The sequence below is a fragment of the Pagrus major genome, chromosome 17, assembly GCF_040436345.1.
Source record: "Pagrus major chromosome 17, Pma_NU_1.0".
Taxonomy (NCBI): Eukaryota; Metazoa; Chordata; class Actinopteri; order Spariformes; family Sparidae; genus Pagrus; species Pagrus major.
The window spans coordinates 30,504,829-30,531,885 of NC_133231.1; the positions used below are offsets into that span (position 1 = coordinate 30,504,829).

Below are 27,057 nucleotides of genomic sequence, written 5' to 3' on the forward strand. Positions count from 1 at the left end.
TTGTTTGAAGCTACAAAGGTGGCAGGGTCCGCCACATATAAACCAAGTAAAACAGTATGAAATTATGTTGTCCTTTATGTTGTGCTCACATCACACGATAACTTAATAACTACAACCAATATTACCATAACAGTTAGTAATGGTTGAAGGATTTTGGAGTTCTTGACAGAGTCGAGGTTGGCAACATTCACTCTTGTACAATAATTAAATAGTGTGTGTGTGTGTGTGTGTGTGTGTGTGTGTGTGTGTGTGTGTGTGTGTGTGTGTGGCAGAACAAAGAAAACAATGGTGGTTCTCCCTGTGACCTCACTGTCTGTTTCTGGAAGATGGGAACTGACTTCATTCCCAAGGGTTTAGGGTCAGTTGGGAATTGTTCACATCTGTGTGAATCGGAGTAACCAGAATCACATTGGCTGAACGACTGTGGTGGGGAAAAAGGTTCTGACCTAAGCCTTAATAACTCCTCTTTGTGTGAGCAAAGATCTAACTCTGCTGAGTGCAGGTCATCTAAATAGCGAATGGCTTTCTTATTAGCCCTCTGAACTTCATGGAGAAGACAAGAATTATGCGCTCTTAGGAATTCTAACTCCTGCTCTAGGGTTGTTTTGCTCTGGTTTGCCTGTGGAAGATCAGAAGCAAACATCTTAACAACTGGTCTTGGGATGCGGTCTGCACATCACACCTGTCCTTAAGTAGGGACTCTATCTCTTCAATGCACTTGCTGAGATTTAACCTGCTAATGACTTCAGGGCAGCCTGGTTTTACACTCTGTGCCAGGGAAGAAATAAATCGCTCTACACAGAGGCTCTCCATTGTTAAACAAGTTGTCCAACAACAATCAGTGTGGTTGCCTATGGTATTGCTTTGGCAGAACCTCTGTAGTGTAGCTTGGGGGAAGTACACTAGCCTAACCAAACTGTGTTATGGCCTACACTGTCGGGGGCAGCTTCCTGTGGAGGAGGGGTGGCTCTGGCACACTCTAGTGGCTCTGGGTATACAGATTGGGGCCAATAAAGATAAACACAATTTACAAGCGTAACTTTGCTTACCAAACTTTCAACAGGCACTAACTGGAATGCAGGGCAGTAACAGTCAGAGGATTGTCTTTTAAAGTTGACTTGGGCTGAAACACGTGGTAGTAACAGCTAAGTACAAAACTTCTGTTTCACAGGGCTGGTAGCACGCTGTGGCTCTATTTCTGGCTCTACTTCTTACTCAGGCTGAAATGCAAGGCAGTAACAGTCACATATAAACTTCTTTGTATGACAGGGCCGGTGGCATGCTGTGATTAACACGAGGAACACTTAAATTGACGTCAAATTCTGACAGCTTGACTACAATGCATTGAATACGGGATATTCAAATGTTGAACTGAAATTCTTACAATTTCTACAGAGTACTCTCAACTTGAATCGATAGCGGCAATAGCAGATGGCTCAAAGTGGCAGTTAACAACCTAAAAGATTTTGCGTTAATCAAATGGGTCATACATTTGATTGATAAATCAATTCTGACCACACTGCAATTGTTTGTAAGTACAAATCAACATCTACTCCTGTAGTAGACTAGTGGAGTTAAATGTAAAGACTTTTGGCTAAGGGGTTCAAGATGTGAATTTCAAATTTTATCACTGTCCAAATTATGCTGAAATTAATATTGCACATTTATGAATGATTGCCAACAGTACAGTGCCTCACACAGGGCACCATTATGTAGTGCTTCATGCAACAGTAATAGGGAGTTTTGGGTTAAATTTGGCTATCAATAATAATTAATGATTATCAGGGATAATTATTAATTATGATTAATAATAAGATCCAATTTACATTAGATCACCTCGGGGCAGCTGGCCAGCTGGTACCGCCATCGCTAAGAGCAAACAAAGGCCGCCCAGCGAAGTCCCGACTCTTCTCTGTTCTAGCGCCTCAATGGTGGAACGAACTCCCAACCAATGTCAGGACAGCAGAGTCACTCAGTTCAGTTCAGAGCCCATTTTGAAATCCACAGTGGACGACTTTATCTGTGGGTTCCAACATTTAAAAGGTGCACCATGTTGTTTGGGGGAAGACATTTTTATCAGAATAGAAAGATCTTCATTAGCTGATTTTTTTATGCCTAAACAAACACAATTGAATTTCTTCTTCAAAACTACATAGTGCACCTTTAATTATTAACAACATAATCAACTGTCAAAACCTGTCAAACAACACTGTTGATGCACCGTTTGTTTGGTCAGTAATGTACGTGTGGCTCTGGTGTAGATGGCGTGCTTCCTGGCTCTTTGTATCAGCTGCTGTGGTCAAGTTGCCAAAAAACTATGTTTGGATATGTCAACTTCACGTACTTCATAAAATTCATCATCCAGTGATCAATAACTACCTGAACATTCAGTAAATAATGTATGATCTGGTCATGTGATATTTTATTGACATAAATGTGCCAAATATTAATCGTATTGTGGGATTATGGGAGACAGAGTGTTAGAGTTGGAACAGATGATACAGATTTGTGAACAGAGTGTATTACCTCTTTATACATGAGTTAATTTCACAGCATTAATGTACATATATTCACACAACCTTACAGATAAACAGACCCAGGAGTTGTGCTCCAAATTGGGACAATCAGCTGCATCCGTCAGCCTGCTTTGGATGAGTTTTTGGAGCCTGTTCTGTTGTATTCAGTTTGAGGGTTTAGTGGATCCAGTGCTCGTCTTCAAACTGGCCTCTGTCGGTCTCAGAGGCTGGTCCAGTCCCAGCCCGGTGTCCAGCTGAGCCCTATCGCCTACCGTGACTCCCCCAGTGATCCGATGTTGTGATCCAGGTAAACTGCAGTCAGCTAGTGAGGCTCCACGCCTAACTGAGCTAATTAACAGGGCAGCTAGTTGCTCCAGCTAAAGATAACTACAGCAAAGAGGAGAGTGAGCCACAGCTTGATATTACGCTTCCTCTTGTGACTCTGGAGCTTCGCTCGACAGGTGGCCATATTTTACATGTTACACCTTTAACTTAAAAGGTCCGATTCGTAAGGTACTTGATTATTGAGTCTCATCAGGACATTTGACTTAAAACTTTTGTCTCCTAAAACATTCTCATAATATGACCTTGATACTCTGCTTGATGGATGGCTTTATAGTGAATGAGACTAAGCCACTATGACCATATCTACATCAGCTTTCTCTCGCCCTCCACGGACTCCCAGACTGAAACCTCCACGGACTCCCACACTAAGAGATGTAATTGGTCTTTTCTGTATATGACAAAATACTGTATTATTACCTCTGCCAAGGAGGTTGTGTTTTCACCTGTGTCCATTTGTTTGTTGGTTGTTTTTTCAGCAGGATGACACAAAAACTACTGAAGGGATTTCCATGAAACCTGGATGGAGGATGGGTCTCGGTTCAGAATAGACCACATTAACTTTTGGTGCAGATCCAGGAAATTTTTCTCATTTTCTTTAACGTTGTGAGATAGGTCGACATTTTTGTTTATATCTCAGAGAAAAATGCTAAATCTCTTTCAGCATTAAGGTGGCCCCTGGCCTGAACCTGCACTGGATACCCTACAATACTTCCCTACCCTCTCTACTATATCGGACACAAAGACACTGAGGGGTTTGACGGGTCCATCTTCATCCTGAATGCAGGGTAGACCGGCTCAGTGAATGTGGTTTGGAAGGTGTGGAGGTGGGTCACCTTGTCAGAGGACACTGTGTAGAAGGACAGAGTGCCAGCGGCCCAGTCCAGGTACACTCCCACTCTGTTCAAAGATCGGCGACGGATGGACGCTCTTCTGTTACTATGACGGACAGAGTAACCTTTATCATCAGAGCAGCTCAGACTCCAGGACTGATCATTCCTTCCAAGACAGCAGTTGTCACCTTGTCCTCTCCTTTGAATCCCTCTGTACGTCACTGCTATATAAACATATCCTTTCCACTCAACCTCCCAGTAACAGCGACCAGTTAAACCATCCTTACACAGCAGCTGTTTCCAGTAGTCAAATCTCTCTGGATCATCAGGATATGGCTGCTTCTCTTTCCCCACTGTCACCTTCCTGTTGTTGTCCGACAGCATGAGATTCTTGTTTGCTGTGTTTGGGTCCAGTGTGAGTTTACAGGCGTCTGATTGAGAGAAGAAGACAAAAGATAGAATCAGTTGTTGTCTGACAAATTACAAAGTAAAAAGTGGTTTAGTTGGTCTCTGGTCATGGTGACCCACCCCAGCCCCTGATATATGCTGTTTTTTGTTCTAGACCAGCAAAGTGTTGGTGCCAGTCTGAAACCACTTCTCCTGGCTGGGAACCGGTCCTTTGCAAAGAACTGGACCCAGGGAAGGCGCCGGCTCCGAGCCAGAGCCTGAACTGCCTCGGTCGAAAAGGGTATCAGAGATCCTTCAGTGATTCCTGACAGACTAGGATATATATATATATATATGTATATATCTGGAGTATATAAACCTGCAGAGTGTTGGTTCTCCATGACGTGAAACAATTTGTCAATCAAAAATCAACTGTATACTTCTTCAGCTCATTATTTAAAAAAATAAAAAATAAACACAAACAATGACACACTTACACTTCCTCAGACCAGGTTTCATGAAATGTGATCCGACAGGATCCATCCTGCAAAACAGTGAGATCAGCACTTAACAACTTCAGTGAAAACTGTTAACAGTGTTTGTTGAATATCCAGAGAATGAAACTTTCTGGAAAGAAATGCTGCTGTAGAGTTTTACTAGTAAATCTGTGACCATCACAAAAAAGAAACATATTAAAGTTCTGCATGGTTAGATACAACGAGAGCTAAGTGGGACATTATTTTGTGATCAGCTCGACCTCCACTCGTGTCTGTCCGTACCTGAGGGTGTCCAGTCTCCAGTCAGGATCTTTGAGTCCTTCAGAAAGCAGCTTCACTTCCGAGTCTGTTGGATGATAATGATTGTAGCTCAGGTCCAGCTCTCTCAGACGGGAGGGGTTGGATCTCAGAGCCGAGGCCAGTAAAGCACAGCCTTTCTTTGTTATCAGACAGCCTGACAGCCTACACACACACACACACACACATCTTTGAGAACAGTTGGTGTTCATTACACATCTACATTAAAAGCTTCACTTGGCAACAGACTCATCACATTTACGTCTCTGTTTATTACAGTTCATCTTGATACTGTAAATAAACTGACACACAGTCTGAGAGAAGTTGTCTTGACTCTGTGTGAGTCAAAACTTTTAATATCAAAGTCCATGAAGTTCCCAAAAACTAGAGTAGCAAGAGTCTTGACATGCATAACATCTTTTTCCACCCCATGTTAGCTGTGAAGACTATGGTCTTCTGTTGAACAACCTGATGAATCCTGACCTGAGAACCTCCAGTGTACAGTTTGGACTCTCCAGTCCAGCACAGAGCCGCTCCACTCCTGAATCCTGCAGGTCGTTGTTACTCAGGTCCAGCTCCCTCAGACTGGAGGACGGTGAGCTGAGAACTGAGGACAGAGCTTCACAGCTTCTCTCTGACAGATTGCAACTGCTCAGCCTAAAGAAGCATCAGCAAAAAAAAAGAAACAGTGAGATTATTCTTTCCAATTTTAATGTATTTTATTTACGTAGTTATATTTTGAACCTACTGAGCTTCAGTGGAGGCTTTGACAACTGGCAGCATCCTCAGAAGAGTCTCATCTGACCCACAGTATTTCTTCAGGTCGAACACATCCAGATCTTTTCCAGATGTCAGTAAGATGAAGACCAGAGCTGACCACTGAGCAGGAGACAGTTTATCTGGGTACAGACGTTCTGAGCTCAGGTTCTGTTGGATCTCCTCCACTAGAGAACAATCATTCAGTTCATTCAGACAGTGGAACAGACTGATGCCTCTCTCTGGAGACAGATTCTCATTGATCTTCTTCTTGATGTACTGGACTGTTCCTTGTGAGCTACTTCCTGTCTGTGTCATCAGGCCTCGTAAGATCGTCTGATTGGTCTGCAGTGAAAGACCCAGGAGGAAGCGCAGGAACAAATCCAGGTGTCCATTTGGACTCTGTAAGGCCTTGTCCACAGCACTCTGGTAGAAGAGTTCAGTTGTGTTTCTGAACAATTTAGACCACCAGGATGTAGACTGTTCTTCTGCCAGCAGATTGACTCCAGAGTTGATGAATGTCAGATGGACATGAAGAGCAGCCAGAAACTCCTGAACGCTCAGATGGACGAAGCAGAACACCTGGTCCTGGTACAGTCCTCTCTCCTCTTTAAAGATCTGTGTGAACACTCCTGAGTAAACTGAGGCTGCTCTGATGTCAATGCCACACTCTGTCAGGTCTGATTCATAGAAGATCAGGTTGCCGCTCTGCAGCTGATCAAAAGCCAGTTTTCCCAGAGACTTGATCATCTTCCTGCTCTCTGGAGTCCAGTGAGGATCTGTTTCAGCTCCTCCATCATACTTGATGTTCTTCACTTTGGACTGAACCACCAAGAAGTGGATGTACATCTCAGTCAGGGTCTTGGGCGGCTCTCCTGCCTCTCTGGTCTTTAACACATCCTCCAGAACTGTAGCAGTGATCCAGCAGAAGACTGGGATGTGGCACATGATGTGGAGGCTTCGTGATGTCTTGATGTGGGAAATGATTCTGCTGGCCTGCTCCTCATCTCTGAATCTCTTCCTGAAGTACTCCTCCTTCTGTGGGTCAGTGAACCCTCTGACCTCTGTCACCATGTCAACACACTCAGGAGGGATCTGATTGGCTGCTGCAGGTCGTGTGGTTATCCAGAGGCAAGCAGAGGGAAGCAGTTTCCCTCTGATGAGGTTTGTCAGCAGCACATCCACTGAGGTGGACTCTGTAACATCCGTCAGGATCTCAGTGTTGTGGAAGTCCAGAGGAAGTCGACACTCATCCAGACCGTCAAAGATGAACAGAACCTGGAACTCTTCAAACCTGCTGATTTCTTTGGTTTCAGTGAAGAAGTGATGAACAAGCTCCACCAAGCTGAACTTTTTCTCTTTCAGCACATTCAGCTCTCTGAAAGTGAATGGAAATGTGAACTGTATGTCCTGGTTGTTTTTGTCTTCAGCCCAGTCCAGAGTGAACTTCTGCGTCAGGACTGTTTTTCCGATGCCAGCGACTCCCTTTGTCATCACTGTTCTGATTGGTTCATCTCTTCCAGGTGAGGCTTTAAACATGTCTTCTTGTCTGATTGTTGTTTCTGGTCTGTGTGGTTTCCTGGATGCTGTTTCAATCTGTCTGACCTCATGTTCATCATTGACCTCTGCAGTCCCTCCCTCTGTGATGTAGAGCTCTGTGTAGATCTGATTCAGAAGGGTTGGGTTTCCCGCTTTAGCGATCCCCTCAAACACACACTGGAACTTCTTCTGAAGGTTAGATTTGAGTTTTCTGTGGCACACTGCAGCAAAAGTTCCTACAGGGAAAAATGACACATTGGATTAGATTGTACAAGTCTCATTTAAGATTCTGATACATTGACTGCAACATGGAGCTGTCATCAGATTTGGAGCCATATGGCATTTTTCCACCAGCACATTTGGCCATGTCAAAACAAACTTCGCCCTGCCAATTTGCTTTTCCAAAACCACTTCAACTGCAGCAAGATGTAATGGAAAAATGGACCCCCATTCTGCCCTGTTTTGTTGTTGTTCTTCTTCTTTCTAGCAGCGTTGGACAGTGTGTACAAGTAGAATTCACAGATCTAATGCAGGTGCTGCACAGCATATTTACAACATTATGTTTTTCCTGCTACATCTATCAAAGGTCTCTTACTGTTATGCAGAGAGTCAGCCAGCTCTTCCAGCTTCATTCTTCTCATGAACTGCAGGGTGATCTTCAGAAATGCCTCCTTGCTGCTCCTCCTCTGTTCTTCTTCTTCACCATCATCACATTGGCCCCTTAAACATTCTGGGTAATCTTGACTCAGAACCTTCTGGAACTTCTTCAACTCTTTCTTCACAAAAGTAACAATGTTCTCCTCGAGACACTGGAACAGAAGAATATTCATTTGTTCCGATCATCTACTTTTGGCCATTTTGTTGAACTACAAAACATTGCTAACGCTATCTAGCAAACATTAATGTAGCTAATGCTATGCTGGTATACTTCTTCAAGAAGCCTCTTGAATGAGAAGTGAAACATCTTCAAGAACCTGAAACAAGTCCAGTCGCCTACGATACAGCACTCAGTATTACCATGACCTGGATGACTGAGAACCTTCATCACTATCTAAGCTCTAATGTGTACGTCCACTGCTCAGCAAAATGTGATGTGTTTGTATGTGTGTGTACGCACCATAAATATGGAGTCCAGTTCTGTTTGACGACCAGTGGAAACCTCTGACGTCTCCTGGTGAATTCTGGGGAGAAAACAGGATCCATTAGTGATGAAGATGTGTAACTTTACACTGAAGAATAAAGGTTAAAGCATACAGCTCATACACAAAACCAAGGGTTTGAGAAAAGGTGGAGAGAAAGAGGGAAAGTGGAAAAGAATTTACAAGACTTTGACCATGTTCAGTTGCATTTTTATACTTTCTCACATTCTGTAGATCAAAGGTCACAATCAGTCTGTTACAAATCTGTAAAATGATAAATGGACATTTCTATCACACTCTTTTCCAGTCTACTGACCACTCAAAGCGCTTTACAACACTTGTCACATTCACCCATACACTGATGGCAGAGGTGCCAACTGCTCAGTAGGAACAATTTGGGCTTCAGTATTTTGCTCAAGGACACTTCGACATGCAGCTGGGGGAGCCACGGATTCGAACGATTCGATCCGATTACTAGACGCTGATTACTAGATCACTAGGCTCTGCAATCACATCACATGGATTCTCTTACTGCTGTTATGCAGACGACACCCAACTGTTCCTCTCTTTTCCTCCAATACCCATGTTGCAATGCGCATCTCGTATGTCTGGCCGACATCTCAACTTGGACAACTGCTCATCACCTCAAGCTCAACCTTAGTAAAACTGAACTCCTCTTCCCCAGGGAAAGACTGCCCTCACATGGACCTGTCAGTCACTGTTGAGGACGTCACAGTAGCACCTTCATCGACTGGGAGGAACCTGGGTGTAATCCTTGACGACGGACTATCCTGCACCACCAACATCACCGTGGTGGCCCGATCTTGCAGATTTGCCCTCTACAACATCTGCAGGATCCGGTCTTTCCTCACAAAGGAGGCAATGCAACTCCTGGTCCAAACGCTGGTCATCTCCCGCCTGGACTACTGCAACTCGCTCTTGGCTGAACTCCCAGCCTCCACGACTAAACCGATGCAATGTATCCAGAATGCTGCAGCACACCTCTTTTTCAATTTCCCTAAATTCTCCCATGTGACCCCCCTCCTCCGTGACCTCCACTGGCTTCCTGTTGCGGGCCACATCCGATTCAAGACGATAGAACTGCACCCATCTACCTCCAAACACTGGTCAGACCACACGCCCCAGCGCGAGCACTGCACTCTGCTACATCAGCTGGCCGGCTGGTACCACCAACGCTGAGAGCAAACAAAAGCCGCTCAGCGAAGTCCCGACTCTTCTCTGCTCTGGCGCCTCAGTGGTGGTACGAACTTCCGCAAAAGACTCAAGACTCATTTGTTCAGACTTCACCTCAACCCTGCATAGCATGACTCCCCCCCCCCAAAAAAAAAAAAAAGTATATGCACTTGTATGTTCTGACCCTTAGCACTTACACTATAGCACTTATGTACTTAAGGTATCCTTGATAAATAGCAGCTACCGCGCTCAGATGAGAGCTTGAAAATTGTTTCTTTTTTTTATTTTCTACTTTATCGACGGTGATATGTTGTGGTTTCTTTCTTGTGACAAATGTACTTATTGTAAGTCGCTTTGGACAAAAGTGTCTGCTAAATGCCCTAAATGTAAATGTAGACAACCTGTACTACCTCCTGAGCTACAGCCACCCAATTATACTGTGCAACAAATAGATGAAGTAGAGCTGTGATTATTAAAAGATGTAATCTTACAGTAGTGTTATATAGTTATCACCCTCATCACCCAGTCCTGAAAGAAATGAAGCGTCGACAAAGACAGGTGGACGTATATGGAGCTCAGTGACTGTGAGGAAAGATGTGTTACCAGCTACAACGGATAGGAAACCAAATCTGATGAAGTGCTGTCAGACAATCAGACAAAAATCTAAAAGCTTTGAATCTTATGGGGAAATGTTCAGCCTTGGTTCTGCTACTGCTTCAGCAGTGTCGTGCGATGCATTATAGTTTAATGCATTTCAGGCAAATGTTTTCCAGTATATTCAGCAGTTTTTTCTAAATCACTTCAGCAGTCAGCATTCACACTGTATTTTCGCAGGAAATGCAGTTTTTCTAGTTTAAGTTTAACCTCCATTTTTATACTTTCTCACACGTAGAGCTGTGATTATTAAAGTAATGCAGAAATGTTAGAGTAGTGTTATAAATTGCCTCAGAACAAGGCCCACCCTTCGACTGCAGCAGCTTGATGCAGGATCTTGTGGTGGAAACAGGTCTCTGTAAAGATGTGGGCACAACAGTTTCCCATTGTTTAGCCAGCCTGAGTCCCATTTCGTGCATTTCGTTTCCATGGGACCAGACATTAGCCAGAAGCAGCAGAGCAGCACAGCAGCAGAGCAGCACAGCAGCAGAGCAGCACAGCAGCACAGCAGCAGAGCAGCACAGCAGCAGAGCAGCGCAGGCTAACCGGCTGCGGTCGGCTAGCTGTGTAAACCTAGCCTGCTAACCGTCTGAAAATCATATTTCTGCTTTACTAAAGACGATCATATTCCTGCTTCACTAAAGACAATCATATTTCTGCTCACTAAAGACACTGTTAACATGCAGTGCACACAGGGAACATGTGTGCACACGCAAAAAGCAACAGCCATGGCTAACATGGCTAACAAACAAATCACCGACCTTAAGGAGGACATCCGTCGACTCTCCGAGGAACTGCAGGACAAACAGACCATGCTGACCTCCTGTCTGGACCTTGCACACGAACAATCAATGCACATTGCCTCGCTCAAAGCAGCCCTCCAGGATACTGTCCCATGGGATACCTCCACCTGTCCGCGGCCTTTCACCTCCTCAACACCCAGCCTTCAGTCATCCCGGGCCGAAATTGTTATCCGTGACAGAAAGAGAATCCAGGATGCGACTGCCTCTCCTCGCCTGAGCCTCTCCAACCGCTTCGAGGCCCTGGCCGACAACCCAGATCTTCGCCCGGTGCCGGGAGGCCCCGCCGCGTGCTCCCCGGCGCCCGCCGCGTGCTCCCCGGCGCCCGTTGATGACGTAGAGCCCTCCTCTCCGCCGGCGCCCGCCGCGTGCTCCCCAGCGCCCGTTGATGACGTAGAGCCCTCCTCTCCGCCGGCGCCCGCCGCGTGCTCCCCGGCGCCCGTTGATGACGTAGAGCCCTCCTCTCCGCCGGCTGACCCTGCTTCTCGCCGCAAGTTCCTGAAGGAAGCCGTTCTCCGACGCTCCGGTGGCCTCTGCCACCACACGCTGCAGGCAGACTCTCCTCCTCCTGAGGCCGAAACGGCCGACCCACCGCAACACCTGTCCGGCCGGGCCTTTCCACCGACCCTGCGGATGACACACGGCCCGGGCGGTGGCTCGTCACCATCCCGCCCGGCCAGACCTCATCCTCGCCCACTTTTCCCACCTACCACCCTGATCATCGGTGACTCCATCACTAGGAATATCCGTTTCTTCAATGCCACCACCTGCTGTTTCCCCGGCGCCACAGCCCCAAAAATTCTGGAAAAACTTCCTGGGCTGCTGCAGTCACTCCCATCCTCCATAACGCGCATAGTGGTGCACGTAGGGACCAACGACTTGGCCCGGGGCGCCTCCGAGCTCACCAAAAGGGATTTTACCTCCCTCCTGGACTTCTTGGGCACGTGTGGAAAGTCCGTATTCATCTCCGGTCCCATTCCCACACTTGGTCGCGGGGACGCGCGCTTCTCCAGACTGCTCCAGCTGGACTCCTGGCTCAAGCATGCCTGCTACGCTCGAGGTTTCAACTTCGCGGACAATTTTAACCTTCTTTGGAACCGCCCCTCCTTCTTCAAGCCCGACGGCATTCACCCAAACACCACAGGTAGTCGCATGCTTGCAGCCAACATACAACACACTGTACATTTTGCTCCACGAGACTGACTATTTACACCACACACCCCCTTCACCGACACTCTTCCTCATCCCTCGCCAGCAGAGGCACAGACCACTGTCCAGCTCACTAGCGCCCCCGTACGACCCAACCAGTCATTATCCCTCCAACCTGAAACATTCCCCATACAATCCATCATAACACAGAGACCTCTCCGCCCATGCTGTACATCCAGGACTATGAAGAAAAACAACTTGCTCCCCATACACTGCACTCCTGCCACCCCCTCCTTGACTCAGATCCAAAAACACCTCAAACTGGTCCTACTCAACACCCGCTCTCTGACCAACAAAAGTGCCATCCTACATGAACTAATCACTGACAATAAACTCGACCTCCTCTGTCTAACCGAAACCTGGCACAAACCTCTAGATTACCTCTCCCTAAATCAGACCACACCCACTGGCTACACCTACATTGACAAACCACGCCCTGACGGACGGGGTGGTGGCGTTGCTGCCATCTTCAAGAAAAATTTCCTTGCATCCACTATCTCCATCCCTCCTGCTCAGTCTTTCGAACATATTGCCCTCAAACTGCCTGGTCCCACTCCCCTGGTCATCACCATCATCTACCGTCCCCCCAAACCAAACCACTCCTTCCTCTCAGACCTCGCCGAATTCCTCACCCAGCTATCCGCCATATCCCCCTCAATTCTGCTGCTGGGTGATTTCAATATCCATATCGATGACCCTAACTCCAAAAGTGCAACAGACCTCCTGGAACTGCTTCATTGCCTTCAATTCACCCAGCACGTCAACTTCCCCACCCACTGTCGCGGCCACATCCTGGACCTAGTCTGCTCTGCCGGTCTCACCCTTCATAAACTCTCCAGCCTCAACCTACAGATCTCTGATCACCTGGCCATCATCATGGATTTCATCACCCCCCTGCGTCCCCCAAAACTCAAACGCAACATTACCTTCAGGAACATTAAATCCATCTCCCACTCAGCTTTTTCTGACTTGCTGGCCAACACTCTGTCCACCCCCCCTTTAACTTTTAACCCCACTGACCTGGTCAACCATTACAATGACACACTGTCCCTCTGCCTCAATAACCTGGCCCCCCTAAAAACCAAATCAGTCTCTTTCACCCACTCAGCTCCCTGGTACACTCCCCAACTCCGTCAAATGAAAATCCGTAAGCGCCAGCTTGAAAGACTCTACAAGAAAACCGGTCTCACAGTCCATCTCAACATTTACACAGACCACCTCTCAGACTACAAAAACGCCCTCACTGCTGCACGGTCCACCTACTACTCTCAGCTTATTCACTCTGGCTCCAACAACCCCAAGACTCTCTTCTCCACCATCAACAAACTCCTCAAACCCTGCGACAACACCCTCACCTCCTTCACAGTCAACAAATGCAACTCCTTCCTGGCATCCTTTCAGTCTAAGATCGACACTATCTACAATCAACTAAGCACTTCCCCCCCCATTACAGCCTCTCCACCTCTCACCCCCCCCATCACCACCACCACTACTCAACCTCTGTCACAGTTCACCCCTGTCTCTCCCCTGGAACTCCTCCCCATTATCACCAAGATAAAAAACTCTACTTCTGTTCTGGACCCCATCCCATCCTCCATCGTTAAATCCTGCCTCCCTACAATCTCCCCATTAATCGCCATCATTATTAACTCCTCCCTCTCCTCTGGCTCTGTCCCCGAATCCCTCAAACTGGCCGCTGTCACCCCCATCCTCAAAAAACCCGGCCTGGATCCTGACATCATCTCAAACTTCCGTCCTATCTCAAACCTCCCTTTCCTGTCAAAGATTCTGGAACGTGTTGTCGCCTCACAAATCCAAACCCACCTCCATTCTCATGAACTGTACGAACCTTTTCAATCTGGATTTCGCCCCAAACACAGGACCGAAACCGCTCTCCTTAAAATTACCAACGACCTCCTCCTCTCTGCAGACTCCGGCCACCTCAGTATACTCATCCTCCTTGACCTCACTGCAGCCTTCGACACCATCAACCACTCCATCCTCCTGTCCCGCCTACAAACATTTCTCAACATCACCGGCTCCGCTCTTTCCTGGCTCAAATCCTACCTCTCAGACAGACAACAGTTCATCCATGTCAACAACTGCTCCTCCTCCACTGCCCCCCTGCTTCAAGGCGTCCCCCAGGGCTCAGTGCTTGGTCCTCTCCTCTTCATCATCTATCTACTCCCCCTTGGCTCCATCATCCGTCGGCATGGTCTCCGTTTTCACTGCTATGCCGACGACATCCAACTCCACATCTCCACAAAATCCATCACCCCTGCCACCCACTCTACCCTCACAAACTCCCTGTCAGAACTACAATCATGGCTGCAAAAAAACTTTCTCAAACTAAACTGTGACAAATCTGAAATCATACTCATTGGCCCAAAACATCTCACCACATCGACCCAGAACTTCTCCCTCAGCTTTGACAACATCACCCTGTCTCCCTCTCCCTCCATCCGTAACCTTGGCATTATCATGGACAGTACTCTTTCATTCGAACAGCACATCAGCCGCCTCAAACTGCTTTCTTCCATCTAAAAAACATTGCCCGCCTCCGCCCACTACTCTCCTTCTCTGCAGCTGAGACTCTCATCCACGCATTTATCACTTCAAGACTGGACTACTGCAACAGCATCCTCTATGGTTCATCTTCCAAAGTCCTCAATAAACTTCAATACATCCAAAACTCTGCTGCCCGCCTCCTCACCCACACCCGCTCCCGTGAACATATCACCCCCGTACTCCAAAACCTTCACTGGCTCCCTGTCCCACACCGAATCAACTTCAAGCTCCTCCTACTCACCCATAAAGCCCTCCACAACCAGGCCCCTCCCTACCTCACGGACATGCTCCACCACCACACTCCTTCTCGAAACCTCAGATCCTCAGACGCAAACCTTCTCTCACCCCCCCTCAGGACCAAGCACCGTACCTGGGGGGATAGAGCCTTCTCCATTGCTGCCCCCTCCCTCTGGAATTCCCTCCCCAAACACATCCGTGACTGCCCAGACTCATCCACCTTCAAGTCATTACTCAAAACCCACCTCTTCAAATTCGCTTTTCATTTGCACCTGTAGCTGTCTGCTGTCCTCAACCTGTTCTCCCTAAAAACCTACACAGATCCATATCCTCATACATTGTTCTTTTTACTACATATTTCTCCTTTATCGCACCATGCACTTGATTTTATGCACCATGCACTTGATTTTATGTATTCTTGTATGTATTCTATTCTTGTAAAGTGTCTTTGAGAGTTTTTAAAAGCGCTGTACAAATAAATGTATTATAAATGTATCTCCCTCTGTTGAGAATTTGTGCTTTGAAGGTCCTTTAACTTACTTAGAATTTGAATTTTGTCTTTTGAAAACAAGAGGGAAGTCCATGGACCTGTCACTCTTCAAGGAGGCGTGACTTGGTGCAGGAGGATCTGCTCTGTCCTGCTCAGTCCTGTAAAAATGAAGCATTAAAAATAGTAATTAAACATTTTGGAGAAAATGTGTGCTTAGAAAGTTCATTTGACCTACTCAGAAATGTCTTCTTGCCTTTGAAAATCAAGAGGATAGTCCATGGACCGGTCACTCTTCATGGACACACAGCTTGGTTCTGGAGAATCTGCTCTTTGCTGCTCCGTCCTGAAAGAAATGAAGCGTTGACAAAGACAGGTGGACGTATATGGAGCTCAGTGACTGTGAGGAAAGATGTGTTACCAGCTACAACAGATAGGAAACCAAATTTGATGAAGTGCTGTCAGACAATCAGACAAAAATCTAAAAGCTTTGAATCTTATGGGGAAATGTTCAGCCTTGGTTCTGCTACTGCTTCAGCAGTGTCGTGCGATGCATTATAGTTTAATACGTTTCAGGCAAATGTTTTCCAGTATATTCAGCAGTTTTTTCAAAATCACTTCAGCAGTCAGCATTCACACTGTATTTTCGCAGGAAATGCAGTTTTTCTAGTTTAAGATTAACCTCCATTTTTATACCTTCTCACACGTAGAGCTGTGATTATTAAAGTAATGCAGAAATGTTAGAGTAGTGTTATAAATGTATCTCCCTCTGTTGAGAATTTGTGCTTTGAAGGTCCTTTAACTTACTTAGAATTTGAATTTTGTCTTTTGAAAACAAGAGGGAAGTCCATGGACCTGTCACTCTTCAAGGAGGCGTGACTTGGTGCAGGAGAATCTGCTCTGTCCTGCTCAGTCCTGTAAAAATGAAGCATTAAAAATAGTAATTAAACATTTTGGAGAAAATGTGTGCTTAGAAAGTTCATTTGACCTTCTCAGAAATGTCTTCTTGCCTTTTAAATTCAATAGGATAGTCCATGGACCGGTCACTCTTCATGGACACACAGCTTGGTTCTGGAGAATCTGCTCTTTGCTGCTCCGTCCTGAAAGAAATGAAGCGTTGACAAAGACAGGTGGACGTATATGGAGCTCAGTGACTGTGAGGAAAGATGTGTTACCAGCTACGACAGATAGGAAACCAAATCTGATGAAGTGCTGTCAGACAATCAGACAAAAATCTAGAAGCTTTGAATCCAACAAACGGTTAAAAATAAAATGTCTGACTGAGTGACATCTTCTCCTTCCTCTTAGTACTCACACTTCTCTGACAGTGGACTCATTTTACACTGAGCTGTGGTTGGACAGTTCTTTATCTTACCTGTCAGGTTCGGTCCGACTCTTATGCTCCTCAGACAGAGTGGTGCTGGAGGGAGGGACTCCCTCATCTTCCTCCTCAGGCTTACTCATGGTAGAATGTATACCTTCACACAAACACACCAAACATGCTGTGTTAGCAGGACAAATGCTGTCAATAAACACCAATATTTTACTGATATTTTGAGGCTGTTTCGTGATACAGGATATATACAGTATCTTGATTATTACCCTTTGAAATGTAGTCAAGTAGAAAGTGGATTTAAAGTAGTTACCTTCAACTGCCACTTCTATCTTCTGGTTAATTATTTGGACTTTCCCCACTGAAAAATATAATTCATTCAGATTTCACTTAAAACAACCAGGGAAATGTAACTTACTGCTGGTTACTTACATCCACATCAAGTGACTGTGGAGAGGGTTCACTGACACGTGGCTCATTATTTGCTGGTGAAGTCCCTGATAATATGATACAGCTCCAGTGAAGTGAAGGACTTATGAAGAAAGCATGACGTCTTCTTCCTGAGAGTAGTACACAGCTCCCCAATGGTTAAATAACTGCCATCTGCTGCAGTAATTTCCCTTTTTTGCTTTCAGCTCCTGTCTCTTTGGGTCGGCTGTTCCCCTGACAGATATTTCCTGCTTTCCTGTGAGTAACTGTGCAAATGCCCAATGCTATGTCGTGCTGGATGCTGACGTCCACACTGATTTTATCAGCTTGTTTTTCAAGTTTACTGACAAAAAGAAGGAGGACCGGGGGAGTTGTGCCACACTCACATTTTCCTTATTCATTAAATCTTTACATTAGGGGTGGACTGATTATCAGCACTGGTTATTCTGTCAGACTGCCGATAAAATAAACTAATTAAAAAATGTGCTACTTTGGCTCTGATGCAGCATCCTGACACACAGTACTTACTTTCATTGGCCTTAAGGACTCTGAAACAAAGAGCTCATATCTCCTTAACAACTCTGTAAGGACACAGACATGATTCAATAGACTGCAACTTCCCCTACAGTTAGTCAGAAGTGACACATCTTCATCAAACTGATGAGTCCAGCAAGTCCAGGATATGTAAAGAAGATTAACCTTCACTTTCATGTGATGTTTTTTCATATGTAGTTATGTTGAATACAAAATAAATCACCACCAAACAGAAAGTAGGAACCAGAATATCATTTAGAGGACTTTAGTTCGTGTCTTTTATATATATATATATATATAAAAAGGAGGCTAAGTCTGGCCTAGCTTAGCATTTATTTTTAATGGACCGACTGAGACTCTTTCAGTGACGTTTTTATCAACTTGATAACGGACGCGGTTCGGCGCCAGTGACGTTAAATATGTAATAACACCGAAACATAAGAGCATGAAACATAATAGCTGTATGTTACATTACCTTTTATTGCCTTTAAGAGTGAGCTGTGACGAGTCCAAAGACGAAAGAGGAAGTCAAAGCATTACACAGTCAACAAGGAAATGAGTAGGTGGAGCTTTACGGGACACAGGATGATGATAATGATAATGACTGTATTTTCATTTTAGGGTGAGTTTATGTATATATATATATATATACATATACATGTATATATATATATATATATATATGTGTGTATATATATATATGTGTGTATATATATATATACACACATATATATATATATATATATATATATATATATATATATATGTATATGTATATATATATATATGTATATATATACATATATATATGTATATGTATATATATACACGTATATATATATATATACACATATATATATACATATACATGTATATGTATATATATATATACATGTATATGTATATATATATATATATATACATGTATATATATACATATATACATGTATATACATATACATGTATATACATGTATATGTATATACATGTATATGTATATATATACATATATACATAAACTCACCCTAAAATGAAAATACAGTCATTATCTACTCATCCTCCTGTTGATCACCTGGACGAGCTGTTAGGAGCCATTTTATGTTTTTTTATTGTTGTTTTTTGACGTTTTAAAACAAGTCCCCAGCTACTTTAGGCCTATTGAAAACTATACTTTGTGTGAAGGGGAACCATTAACTGAACAGATCCATCTCATTCTGTCCAATCAGTCTTGCGAGTCATTTAACCTGAACTGTCGTCCTTAAAACTTAAATTTCAAACTGAGGTCAGAAATCATTCGACCACAGGTTAAACAAGGCAGCGTCATCATTAAACCCACTTGATGGAGCTCATTAGCCTCAAACACCTGCTCGATACTAAAGGCTCTTCTCAACCGGCCATTAACAAAGCTGTGTGCTGCGTTAAGGCTGATTGTTCTGTCAAAATGTGAAGATGATCAGCTGAACATCAGTTTGTGACAAACATGTTTGTGTTGGATATGTTTATTCATTTCATACATGTTCACACTCTTGTGTCTGCCATGATACTGGGCTAACACAGGCACATAGTGGTCTGTCATTGGTGCAGCCTGAGGTTACAATAGTCTAACAAGTGTGTTACAATATGCATTAGTCTTTTTAAAAAAACATGGAATGTGAGAGTGACATTTTAACACTGTTTGAACTACAATGATTAATATTTAAAATACACATTGAGAGTACAGGTCATGCTGTTAATATGAGAAAATGTTAAAAGTCGGTGTTTCCCTTCTGTTTGGTGTTTTCCTCTTCATAAGCTCATGGTGACCTGGATAAACTAAAGAGAGAGAGACAAAGATACAGACTGTCACTGTGCAACTCATCATCATTCAGTGCAGAGTCGCTTCATCCAGTCATCTACTACATTTCTATAATTCTAGTCTATGAACTTCTACATAGTCTAGCAGCAGTGTACATAAAACCCCAATTTCAGCTTCACAACTCCGGCTACCTGTGTGTTTTAGAATAGATTTTAATGGGACTGGCTCCTCATTGGTCAGTTTATCTTTAATCAAAATGTAGCCTGGGTTCCTCCTCTTACAGATCCCAAGATCTAGATTGTGAACCAGGGACGACCAGGACTGTCAGGGCCCGGTCGCTCTGCAGAGGATCAGGCAACACACATCTGTGTGTTTTTACTTGATTGATTCCTCGCTCTGTAGGCCTTAAATCAATCCCAATGTCTTATTATAATAATAAACTTTATCCATATGGCCCCTTTAGAAACAGAGTTTACAAGTGCGACGAGCAAAAGCAGGAAACTCAGAAAGACAGTAAGTAAGTAAAACAAGGAAGACTAGTCTGAGGAGAAGTTAAACATTCATGAATACGTTTCTCTTTTTCAGAAGGTATGGACACTTACATCATCATACCCAAACATGGCCTGGCCTGTTCGGGATGTGTCTCTTCTTTGGAACTGAGCTGAAAAACAAACACACAAACACACACCTTAAAACAGCTGACTTGAATTCAACACACAGATTATTATCCTTGTGATGAGGGCGAGGAGCTCCAAAGGTTCAGTTTTTGTTCTGCTCCAACAAGCAGCTGATTTATCTATTAAATGAAGCTCTTGTTGATCTCACTCACTGGTCAGCGCTCGCAGTTTCACGCAACAGCTTATAAAATCATCGAAGGCGATTCTGCCGTTTGTGCTGTGGCGCCTCATGATGACGTTCATGGCCTGAGGACTCAGATTGAAACCTGCAAAGGCACAAATATCTCATTAATTATCATTAAGAAAGAAAGAAGGTTAATGTAGAACATTTGCAGAATTTACAAGAAGGAAAAAATAATGAAGAATTAGTCAGAGACAGAGTTTCACAAAGTTTATAAAGTGTCTCCAACTCAGCAGTTCACTAAATTTAGCGTTTTTCTAAGGGAGTCTGGTGACTTTCTCCACGGGGACAAAGAAGTCGCCTATACTGGTTACTGTTTAGTGCATTTGTAAAATGTGACATGTTTAGCATCAATAAAAATGTTTCTTCTTTCATAAATTGAGTGTAAATGGTGAAATCAGTGTAAACAGTGTGTTCAAACAGCTGCTAAATGTTGGCAGGTCAGACTTTAGCACTGTAGACACAGAAGCAGACAGGCTGGTGCAGCCATGCTGCCACAAACTGACACTTTCTACAAGGAAACAAACAACTTACTGTTTTCATTTAACGCTGAATTTACAAGAAGGAGACAATGATTCAGTATCTGTCGGAGCCGTTTCACAGAGTTTGTTAAGTTTCTCCTCATGAAACAACTCTGAAAATCAGACCATTTGTTAAGGGAGTCTGGTGATATTGTGGTTGAAACAGATGGTGTGTTCACAAACAACTGCTGCCAACACTGACAGGTTAACAGAACATGTCATTTACATTACAGCGCACAGTTTTTCTATATATACCTGCCATTGCACAATTCTTTTTCCAAACATTCTGCTTTAATACACCCCATAACGAAGGAGTTTCTTCAAATGACATCTGTTTTAAAAGTACAAACTCAAATAAATAACTAAAACTACAAACGAACTAGATGTCTGAGAGGTTGTTCTGTTAGTTCGTCTGTACCCATGGCGCCGATGGCTTGCTGCAGCTCGTGGCCCTCCACTGTTCCACTGTGGTCCCGGTCGTAGGATGAGAAGGTGGACTTCCACCCGTTGAGAACCTGCGACAGCTCCTTGAACTCGTTGAAGCCCATGGTGCCAGACATGTCCCTCTGAGAGTCAGTCAAGGACCAATCACATTACTATTTTTTAACGCTACAGGCTCACGGTGCCCTACTCACTGAAAATATATAACAAACCCAGCTGGGAGTACACAGATAATGGCGACAAAAGTTCTACTAGAACATGTGGATTATAAGATATATGAGGAGAATGTGGATGGAAAGTCGGGGTGTCATGGGCGACAAAACATTTCTGGAGCTTCACAGCGAAACAAGCTGAGGACTTGTTTTGACTTTCCATCAGCACGAAGGAGATGACGACTGAATTTACATTTGTGGGTGAAAACGTTTCTGTTATCTTCACACGACTGTGACTGACAGGAGCATCAACATCAGCACAGAGGAGTACGTTTAGAGGCAGGAACTTATCTTTTCCCTTGATAATGCATCTTTATTTCAGTTATGAAGCTTCTGTCCACCTGTGAGACAGTCAGCCTAACCTCTCTGATCGGCTGATGGGTGAAGGATACATCCAGCATGCTGATCATCAGTCTGCAGGTCTCCAGGCAGAAGGCTGGGAAAGGAAAACACACAAAGAAGTGAGAGTTTCAGTTAAAATTCCTCTTTAAAAGACACAGTGTGACGTTCTGCTTAATATCCAAACGTTTCTTTCTCTGGATCACTGCCACTTGGAGACTTCTGAACTTTCTTATTGCGAATACGTTTTGGGTTGCTGATTGCTTGGTCCGCATGCTGTGTTTTTATGTGTATTGCAAAAATTGTAATGTTCTGTGTGGGCTACAGTCTTTTCTCTTTATGATATGATGTAATTCAGTAAACCACCTCGGAAAATGACTGGAAAGCAGCTACTTGATTTGAGCACAGCCACTTCCTTCCCAAACAGAAAAACAGATTGGAAATATAGTCTGATTATTAGCGTTAAAAATACAAGACTCTTTGTGTTTAGAAAACTAAACACAAAAAAAGTGGCACCATTTTATCCTTTCAGTGCACGACGGGCGACTGTACAACAGCATGAGGTGGAAAAGTGCCTCTCTCACAGTGCTTTAATGTTTTGAGTGGATATCTAATTGAAATAAAGTCTGTTTTTCTTACGTTTGTATGATCCTGCGATGCCGGACTGAGTGAGGCAGCGCTGCAGCTCGTCTGCAGAGATCTGTCCATCCTGTCAGAGATCGAGAGAAATAAACACTTACAGCAAACTGCACAAAGATCTGAAAAACACCAACACCCCAATACTGACGAGCATTTCACAAATTCAAGGAAAGTTGTATAGTTATGCTTAATAATACTGAGGTGCGGGGAATGTTTTACCTGTCCGGCTACAGATGAGAAATATCCGTAGAGAGGATCCTGCTGCTGAGAGACGGACAGAGAAACAAGAACGTCAGCAGGATTGAGTTGGTTTCTCTTGAGATCTTACGTGACAAATCTCCAAGAACACTCATTATCGATTTGGCTCGTCGGTCCGATTTGTTATAGATTCCCTCTATGTGGGAAAAAAAGTGAGCCTAGTGTAGAAATAAGGTAGAAAAAACACACGTGTGGATGATATGAGAGAATATTTGTGCAGCATCCATTTTCATTTAAAGTTTCTTAGTCAAAGATCAAATCTTAACCTGCCTGAACCGGTTCTGGATTCCCATCCCTCATCAAATCAGTTGCTATCTAATATTTACTTGATATTAGGGATGCTCCGATCAGGGTTTTTTGCCCCCGATACGAGTCCGAGTCCTTTGATTTTTGAGTATCTGCCGATACCGAGTCCCGATCCGATACTCTTATAATACATTTAAAAAATTAAAAAGATCGAAGAAAACTATCCAAGGTGTCCCTTATTTTTTATTATATTTTACCACCCCTTGATATCCCAAATTTACATATCTGACAGTTTGCAACTGCATCGTTCTCGTCACTCACTTTAAAATACTTCCACACAGCAGACATGGTGCGCCACAACTCGCCACTCCGCTTCAAAACAAACTGGCGTGCTGGTCTTCTGCGCATGCGCATGTCGTAAACGGTGGTAGTAAATACTCATTTTATTTTTTTTATTTTGAATCACCAATAGCCCATATATCAACAATCTAATACAAATAATGACTAAATAAATATATATAAAACCGATCTCTGATCGGGTCGTAACGTCCGAGTCCCGATCGAGTCTTCAGTGGCGTGATCGGCCCCGATTTCCGAGTCACGTGATCGGATCGGTACAACCCTACTTGATATGTATCAGTGTAGCTGAATGACTTGAATTGTACAAGTTTCATTTACAGAAACATAAAACACAGGACAACGAGAAGAAAGTCAATCATGACTTCAGGCTCTGTGCAAAACAGGTTTCAGGAGGAATTATAATGATGCCGCGCAATTTACAGGCAGCTGGTTCTTCAACATCCTGACAGTCACAACCAGTAAGGCAGAGATTTTCCACTGGTTTGACAACCTCATTCTGGCCCTTTGTCTGCTTCGAAGCACAAAAATCCTCTTATTTTATAAAAAGGTTTTAGGCTGTATAAGTAGAGGTTTTTTTTGTCTTGCTTTAATGTAAAACAATCCTGTTTCAATTGTGAAAAGGTACAAAGGAAAGAAAAAGTTAAACATGCGTTGTTTTAAAATGTTTTTCAGAGTTTTACATCTCAGACCAGGTTAAAGTCCGGCCCCTGGGACTTCTATAAAAAGCCTGATGTAATGTCTGAAATATACAGCGGTATCGAGAAAAATAGAAACCTTTTGAACACTCACATCGCCTTTCAGTTAAAGGGGAAAAACCTTCCTGCACCCTGTGTCATGGTGCCACTACCTGACTACGGAAATGTTCAAATAAAGCTCCGTTAACATTTTGTAATCTTGTTTTAAAACCTTTCCTGTTAACTAACTGGAAGCCGGTGGAGGGTGACAACACGTGAGCCTGAGCTCAGACTATTCTTTGTGCAGCATTCAAGTCTTTTTAACTTTATCGCAAACAAACCTCATAAATGTCCTGTTAGCGGCACAAAACTCCCATTCACTCATTTATAATCAATGACAGACACTTTACACAGTCCACCAGCGCTGACTCGGTGTGTGTGTTCATGTTGGCCACTGAAAAGACTTGAAATGATTGATTGCATTATCTGCTGCATGTGTGCGTCCTCACCCACGTATACACACACACACACACACACACACACACACACACACACACACACACACACACACACAGTAAAAAAGAAACATTTCTTCACTGCTAAAAAACAAACAAACCTGGTTTCAATAACTCCAGGAGTTACAAACAAAAGAAATCTGCAAACTTGAATGTTTCCTAGAAAACAAAATGGACTCCCTGTTGTAAATCCACAGTGACACCAACATGAACAACTTTAAGGTACTTGTACTTTGCTTCTTGAGTACGCTGCTTATACTTCTTTATACTTCTACTTCATAAAAATTCACTGGGATATATTGCACTTTTTACTCCACCACATGACAGCGTTATTCATTTTAAAGATTAAGATTTCACAACGGACAATAAAACCTTTGATCAACTCATGAATGACACATTTGTCACAGGTTAAACTACCGATCTGTATATAATCTATTTTAAATCAGCTCCAACTCAGCAAACTACTACATTAAAATGCTACTCACACACATTAATAGTTCAAAACAATATCTAACAATATTATAATCAAATAGTTTTCATGTCAGTACTTTAAGTGCATTCTGTTAACTGCTAATATAGTATGTTTATAATACACTGTATATTACAGACACACGGCTGAAACAGTTGTAGCCTACATATTAAAAATTATTATTATTAATTACATTATGATTATTCTTTTTCATCCCACTGTCATTACAGAATACAATCATGCATCCTGTGTTATCAGGCTTTCATGCTGTGGTCCTGGATGAGTTTTCTTTTAATTTTTACTATTTTTCCAGGCCAATTTAACTATTCGAGCCCAAAGGCCAAATACATGCTATTTCCCTTGTGTCCTACAGGGGCTTTACCTCAAAATACAACATGCAGAAGACCACATTTAGTACAAAAACTGCAATAAAATACTACATACAGTGCCTATAAAAAGTATTCACCCCCTTGGATATTTTCCGCTTTTATAAATGGAATCATGGTCAATATTATTTGGCTTTTTTTGACAAAAAATGTACAAAAAACGTTATATATTTTATAACTTTGTAGAAATCTGTTTTCACTTTGACATCCACCGGTGAAAGACCACATTTAGTACAAAAAAATGTTCCATGTCAAAAGCTGCCATAAAAATACTACATATTAGGTATATGTAAAATAATATTTGTGTTTTTTTCATTTAAAAAAACAGTGGCATCATGAAACAAACATATTTGTAATTAAATGAAATCTGTTTTCACTTTGACATAAAGTCTTTCTTTGTTGTTATAAAAGGGGGTGGATACTTTTTTACACTGTATTAAGTAAATGGAAAATAACTTTTTTTTTTGGTGTTTCAAGGGTTAAAATCCTGAAAAAAGTAACCCAGCATAAGCTGAAAATAATTTTAATATTCTGTATTTTATGGCAGTTTTTTTTAAATGTTTTGTACTAAATCTGGTCTGATTTAAAAAAAAGTTTTTATTTTTTTAACAGTTTTATGAGGGTTGTGCACTCAAGTAAAGTACCTTAAAACTGTACCTAAGTACAATAGTTGAGTAAATGTACTTAGTTACTTCCCACTACTGTTTGTAATCGAGTATTTTTTACATGCTCGTGCCTGTTTTCCAGTTCAACACACTGAACAGATTAAAATGTGACCGGAAGCAGAAACAGTGACTGGTGCTAACTGTTAGCCGGTAGCTCGCTGCGACTCCTCTGTGGTCCGTCATGGTTCCGACCCATTAAAGAGACGGAACAGGTGATAATGTTCATGTGCTTTAATGTGAATCCCGTTACTTTGGGTCGACCCGGCTCACTTCCGCACTCCTCGGACCACCGGATGCCTCTCCTGTCCTGTCCTGTCCCGGGCCGGCGGACGGAATCAGCTTCACTCCGATGTTTCAGAACATTTAAACGTGTTCTTACCTGTCCGGGGAACCCGCCGGGTCCAGCTCCGTATCCTGGATAAGCCATTTTTAACCTGTTAAAGAATAAAACGCTGAGTTTCAGCTGAAGTCCGCAGCGCGGTTTAACTTCTGAGGGTGTGTCCGTCCGCAGATGTGCACAAACGCCAAAAGACGACCCGAGCTAAGCTAACCCGAGCTAAGCTAACCCGAGCTAAGTGTTTTTAAATCAGCCCGAAGCACCGGAACGAGTCGAAATGTAGATTTAACCCGGGTTAACCCGTCCGGACTCAGGTAGAGGAGCAGGTAGGAGCGGTGTAACCTTTGGGATGGTTGTTAAAGGTCCTGTTTCCTCAGCGCGAGCCACAACGCTGCATTCTGATTGGCAGCGAGTGACCACATGACCTCTAACCGGCCAATCAGACAGCAGCAGCGCTCACAACAAAGCTGGAGGCTTTTTACAACAATGTAATGAAACCTGCGCGCGCACACACGCACACACGCACACACGCACACACACACACACACAGCTGTCAGATTATTAGGAAGACTTATATAAAATGTAACGCAT

General features: G+C 43.4%; 2 protein-coding genes across 3 annotated transcripts; both read right to left on the minus strand.

The window, feature by feature from the left end:
- Positions 1-2,395: 2,395 nt before the first annotated feature.
- On the minus strand, positions 2,396-18,181 carry LOC141011741 (uncharacterized). The gene is made up of 14 exons (XM_073485003.1): positions 17,221-18,181; positions 17,102-17,149; positions 16,831-16,933; positions 16,466-16,555; positions 16,263-16,370; positions 15,712-15,801; positions 15,509-15,616; positions 8,285-8,348; positions 7,763-7,976; positions 5,621-7,403; positions 5,356-5,529; positions 4,858-5,037; positions 4,576-4,622; positions 2,396-4,122 (listed from the first exon to the last, which is right to left on the minus strand). The coding sequence occupies exons 3-14, from the start codon at positions 16,917-16,919 to the stop codon at positions 3,587-3,589; spliced, it is 3,483 nt and encodes a 1,160-aa protein (XP_073341104.1). The 5' UTR covers positions 16,920-16,933; positions 17,102-17,149; positions 17,221-18,181; the 3' UTR covers positions 2,396-3,586.
- Positions 18,182-19,234: 1,053 nt separating this feature from the next.
- On the minus strand, positions 19,235-26,838 carry sri (sorcin). 2 transcript variants are annotated; one of them, XM_073485816.1, is made up of 8 exons: positions 26,509-26,838; positions 22,776-22,820; positions 22,557-22,626; positions 21,971-22,014; positions 21,344-21,491; positions 20,376-20,489; positions 20,149-20,207; positions 19,235-19,563 (listed from the first exon to the last, which is right to left on the minus strand). In XM_073485816.1, exons 1-8 carry the CDS (start codon positions 26,554-26,556, stop codon positions 19,537-19,539), a joined length of 555 nt encoding a protein of 184 aa, XP_073341917.1. In that variant the 5' UTR covers positions 26,557-26,838; the 3' UTR covers positions 19,235-19,536. The 2 variants fall into 2 exon arrangements, with proteins under 2 accessions (XP_073341917.1, XP_073341918.1); XM_073485817.1 differs by having other exon boundaries at positions 19,404-19,563; positions 22,776-22,817; positions 26,509-26,635.
- Between the last annotated feature and the right edge of the window lie 219 nt (positions 26,839-27,057).

Coding starts and splice junctions, on each gene's coding strand:
- LOC141011741 (XM_073485003.1), bottom strand. CDS start 16,919: ATGAGTAAGCCTGAGGAGGAAGATGAGGGAGTCCCTCCCTCCAGCACC. Junction 8,349..15,508: donor AGACAAAATTCAAATTCTAA/GTAAGTTAAAGG, acceptor TTTTCTCCCCAG/AATTCACCAGGAGACGTCAG. Junction 4,623..4,857: donor TGGAGACTGGACACCCTCAG/GTACGGACAGAC, acceptor ACTGTTTTGCAG/GATGGATCCTGTCGGATCAC.
- sri (XM_073485816.1), bottom strand. CDS start 26,556: ATGGCTTATCCAGGATACGGAGCTGGACCCGGCGGGTTCCCCGGACAG. Junction 21,492..21,970: donor TGATGATCAGCATGCTGGAT/GTATCCTTCACC, acceptor ACTGACTCTCAG/AGGGACATGTCTGGCACCAT. Junction 20,208..20,375: donor GAAACTGCGAGCGCTGACCA/GTGAGTGAGATC, acceptor TTTGTTTTTCAG/CTCAGTTCCAAAGAAGAGAC.